This window comes from Microtus ochrogaster, chromosome 2 (genome assembly GCF_000317375.1).
Source record: "Microtus ochrogaster isolate Prairie Vole_2 chromosome 2, MicOch1.0, whole genome shotgun sequence".
Lineage (NCBI taxonomy): Eukaryota > Metazoa > Chordata > Mammalia > Rodentia > Cricetidae > Microtus > Microtus ochrogaster.
In genome coordinates this window covers 42279000-42283863 of record NC_022010.1, presented here as the reverse complement: position 1 = coordinate 42283863, position 4864 = coordinate 42279000, and the positions used below count along the sequence as shown (strand labels likewise).

Below are 4864 nucleotides of genomic sequence, written 5' to 3'. Positions count from 1 at the left end.
TGGCTGGAGCTGGGTGGCGGAATGCAACCCGCAGCTCCCTCAACAGAATGGCGCCCAGACGTGTGGACAACTGAATATTGTAATATTGTAAATACTGGACTCAGGAACTTTCGTTAGGAGAAAATTACATTCGAGACTTATAAGAACTCTCAATTTTCTCCTACCGAAAGTTCCTGAGTCCAGTATTTACAATATTTCACCTTGGAAATATTCTATTTAACAGTTGGGTCATGCACATCTGGTGTAGGAACTTTTTTCTACCATAAGTGACACCAATAAATGTTTGTTATTTAAAAAAAAAAAAAGCAAATCTTACAGGAACCCGCTACCTCCAAAGTTTTCCCAGAACTTCAAATGGCACGACATGATTTTTGGCAGCAGTCTGCCTCTTTTATTTCTGTAATGTAGTCTACACTAAATATGAGATCCGAACTGAAAAGAACACGAGAATAAATACTTAGTACTGAATGTTTAAAATGATTCAAACACTTTTTCAGGCATCGAAAACCTTATATTTAAGGCAGGCTCTGATGTAGCATAGGCTGATTTCAAATCTGCTGTGTAGACCAGGATGGCTGTGAGCGCCTGATCTTCCTGCCTCTAACTCCTAAGTGCTTGGATTACAGGTACGACTCACCAGGCCCAGCTTAAAACTTTTAATGTAACGTTTATTATTATTGTGTGTATAATCACACAGTGTATGGGGCATGTGTGCTGCAGCCCTCAGGGAGGTCAGAGGACAACTCTTTACCTTCCCCTTTAATGTCTAGTAGCCAGGCTCGTGTGGCAAGCTCATGTCACCAGCCCAAAACTTGATATTTGTTTTTGCTTTTTAGACAGGGTCTCACTATGCAGCTCTGGCTGGCCTGAACTGACTAAGCTGGCCTTGAATTCACAAAGATTTACCTGCCTCTGCCTCCCAAGTGCTAGGATTAAAGGTGTACACTACCAGACTTGGCTCAAGAGTTTTATTTTTAAAGTTTGTTTTCATTAAACATTTCATTTAAAGTATGGGATCAGAATGATAGGCTTGGTTTACAGTACCCATATGATAGCTCACAGGCACCAGGTGATCTGACACCTCCTTCTAGACTCTGCCGGAAAAGCAGTCACACGTACAGACCCATATTCAGAAATATACATATACATAATTTAAAAAATAAAACAAATCCTAGAAAAAGGAAGATGATTAAAAATGTAAAAAGATAATGTCCATAGGCCCTGATCCAAATGTTAAGGGTTAGCATATTCCCAAGTTAGAAAGGCTGAGTAACTGTCTTGAGCATAAGGTTCAAAAGAGGATAATCCTGGCCAGACCCCCTGATTTTCCACTTTACACAATGGCAGACTTCTTTCCTATGGCCTTGTGCCAGTTTTTGTTTTTAAACTTTTTTTAGATTTATTTTATGTGTTTGAGTGTTTTGCTTACATGTGTACTACTTGTGTGCTTGGTGCCTACAGAAGTCAGAAGAAGACATCAGGGCCCCTGGAACTGGAGTTATGGATGGTTGTGAAGCACCATGTGGGTGCTGGAAATCCAACCCAGGTCCTTTGCAAGAACAGAGTGCTCATAGCCTCTTGAGCCATTCTCCAGGCCCTGTACCACTGCTTTCCAACGGTGACTAAATTGTCTTTAAACAGCATGATACTGGAATAAAACTTGATATTTAAAATGTCTGATCAAGTTCATACGGGATTGGGCTTTCAAGGAGAATGCTTCTTAGTGATGTATTTCCTGATTCCACAAGAGGTAAGGCAGTAAATGAACTCAAGAAGTCTGGCAGTATTCTGCCAAGACAGCAGCCAGTCAGTAGGCACCAATGGTTAAGCCTGGCTGTGGCCTGGAGCCAGGGGCAAGGTAAACAAACAGGAAAGGATAAAGGGCCCTTTCTGTACGATTCATCTCCACCACACCAGGCTGCAAACCAGGCTGTAAGGCTTGGTGGCAAGAACCTTTACTTGCTGAGCCATCTTGCTAACCTTCCCTAATAAAGTTCTAACAGTGTGCTTCATGCTGCTATGCCTGTTGAACAAAAAACAAGCATTTTTAATTTTTCTCTACTATTGACACTAATATAAACTTCTAGCTCCTTGACATATTTTAAAGCCTCTAAAACACAGCCTAGGCTTACCTCTCAGCTTCATCTACTGTCATATGTACCCACACACTGCCCTGTGTGTGATCTATTCTCAACAACTTCACAGTTCCTTTATTAAAGTTGCTAGTTGGTCAATTCTTACCTATATTTCGTAACTGGATTAGTTCAACTTCTCTAGAAGGCTTCTAATTCTCTAGGCAGAGTTAACCAGTCCCCTTTTGGTACCTCAATAGCATACTTATTACACACCTCTTACAATACTCAATACTTAATACACACTGTAAATGATTGTTTATGTATCTGCTTTTGCTGTAGTTCAAAGTGAGAATGAGAAAGTGGAGGCGGAGCCCTTGGTATCTGTACTGCTAGCTTCCAGTACGATGACTCCACTGAACTGAAAAGCATCCTATGAATAGCCAGGGCTGCCTGGCACTACAACTTACCACGGCTGGAGATGGGACATGAATGCTTGGGACAGATCGAGGCCGAACATGATTGGCCAAGTGGCAAAGTACAACACCATCAGTCAGAGCTGCTCCAAGATCACAGGGCAGAGATACTTTTAATCGGTACTCAATATGCTGCAAGGACAGGAAATGTCATGCATTAATGGAGAGTGATTACCATATAGGATATAAAAGCAAGACAATGAAATGTATCAGGTTAGAAATTCAGAAAAAAAAATTGGACACCATGACATATGCCCATAATCCCAGCACTTAGGTTGCCAGGGGAGCAGAAGGACAGTAGCAAGTTGGAGGCCGGGGCGGGGGTGGGGAGGGGGTGGTGGTGGAGAAAAGACAGTGAGTTCCAGGCTGGCCAGGGTCACAACGTAACAACTTATCTCAAAACAAAAACAAAAATAACAACAAAATCAAACAGAATCCAGAAAACAAGGAAATAACTTAGATTCTCTAGTTCCTGTTTTCCTTCTAACTCAGGTCAGTAACTTACAGAGACAGAGAGGAGCATACGCGTCGCAGCCAGGTCACAGTGGTATAAAGCATGAAAGAAATGACTATCATTTAATGACCCAGGAAACCGCTAAGTCCTGGCATGGTGGTGTGTGCCTGTGATTGCAGATTAGAGAGGCGCAGGGAGGAGGACTAAGAGATCAAGGCCAGCCTGAGTGATAGAGAGACAACTTGTCTCAACAAACAAAAACATGAAACCAAACTGGATCCTTGTTCAATTCCAATCCCTCAGCATGTACACGGGGTTTGAGAATGTGCACATGCACATGAATTCTCTCTCTTTTAAGAAAGGGTCTCACTACGTAGCACAGTCTGGATCTCTAGCTGGTGATCCTGGAACCTCAGATTACTGACGGCTACACGTGTAGACCCCCATGGCTCTTATGCGTTCTAATTACTCCTCTGAGACTGCCTTTTAACATGATGGGAAACAGAAACGGGGGAAAATGAAAATGAACATGGCGATAAAGTGAGCTTTTAAAATTAAAATTATTCATCTAATTTTCTCAAAAAGTTTAAGGAATTTTTCTCAATAATGAAATTCTTTCACATTCATTACAAAATACAGCATACAAGGGACACGACTGACTTTACGGTAATGCATAGAAGTGAGCCTGTGAACAAAAGGATATGGACTATAGACACGCCCACTGCCAAAGGGCCATTCAGAGGTAATGTACACACCTTGCGCAGCTGGTCTATTAATCTCAGCTCCTCTTCTCTCTGTCTCGTTACAGGATCTGCAGGGTCAGGTGCAGAGGACAGAAGGGGTGAGGCACGCCCTGGAAAACAAGTCAGATGGAGAGGTCAGTTGCCAGCCCTACATTTGTCTGGCAAGTTTCTTTGCCAATACAGCGTTTACTACTTTCTGGTTGACATTTTAAAAGTATTATCATTTGGGGCTGGAGAGATGGCTCAGAGGTTAAGAGACTTGATCTTGTAGAGAGGGCCCAGTTTCACTCCCAGCACCCACGTTGTGGCTCACAAGCACTTGGAACTCCAGTTCCAGGAGATTCAATGTCTAATTCTGACCTCCTTGAACATGTGGTGGGCACACACACAGGCACATAAAGTAAAATAATACATTTTTTTAAAAATAATACATTTTTAAAAGAGAATTATTCTTATAAGAAAAAAACATTTACTGAGTAAATCAAAAGGGGTAGTGGGCAGGCTGGTAGCTGTGGTGGTTTGAAAGAAAATGACCCCCTTAGGGAGTGGCACTTTTGGGGGGTGTGGTCTTGTTGGAGGAAGTCTGTCGCTATGGAGTGGGCTTTGAGGTCTCCTATGCTCAAGCTACTCCCAGTGTCACCGTCTACTTCCTGTTACCTGCATATCAAATATAGCAGCTCCTTCTTCAGCAACATGTCTACCATGCTCCCAACCATGATGATAATGGACCAAACCTCTACAACTGTAAACCAGCCCTCAGTAAAATGTTTTCTTTTATAAGAGTTGCTGTGGTCATGGTATCTTTTGACAGCAATAGAAACCCTAACTAAGATAATAGCTAAAGTACTACTGTGGTTAGAAATTTCAAATATATAAATATAATGGCATTTTTCTTGAATTACATCCACTTATAAATGTTTTTATTGAAAAATACAATATATATGTAAAATTACAAGGTTCTAAATAGAGGCCAATAAATGATCCTCTCAAAACAAAATGGCTAGGTGCAGTAAGTGAGATTTGCCCATACTTCAAAGCCTTTTGCATGTTTTCTGCCCATCAGAGCTCAAAGGGTACCAGTAGCCTCACCTCAAGGATCATAAATTTACTTTGTCCATT

The 4864-nt window shown here is 41.6% G+C and overlaps 1 protein-coding gene across 8 annotated transcripts in view; it reads right to left on the bottom strand.

Annotated features, from left to right (window-relative positions):
• Lrch3 (leucine rich repeats and calponin homology domain containing 3) overlaps nt 1-4864 on the bottom strand; it is a 111974-nt gene that overhangs the window by 12472 nt on the left and 94638 nt on the right. For all 8 annotated transcript variants that reach the window (XM_005344860.3, XM_005344861.2, XM_013351622.2 and 5 more), the window contains 2 exons: nt 3758-3855; nt 2543-2680 (listed from right to left, as the gene is read on the bottom strand). In XM_005344860.3, coding sequence (XP_005344917.1) covers nt 2543-2680; nt 3758-3855 — 236 coding nt within the window. The remainder of the gene's footprint in view (nt 1-2542; nt 2681-3757; nt 3856-4864) is intronic.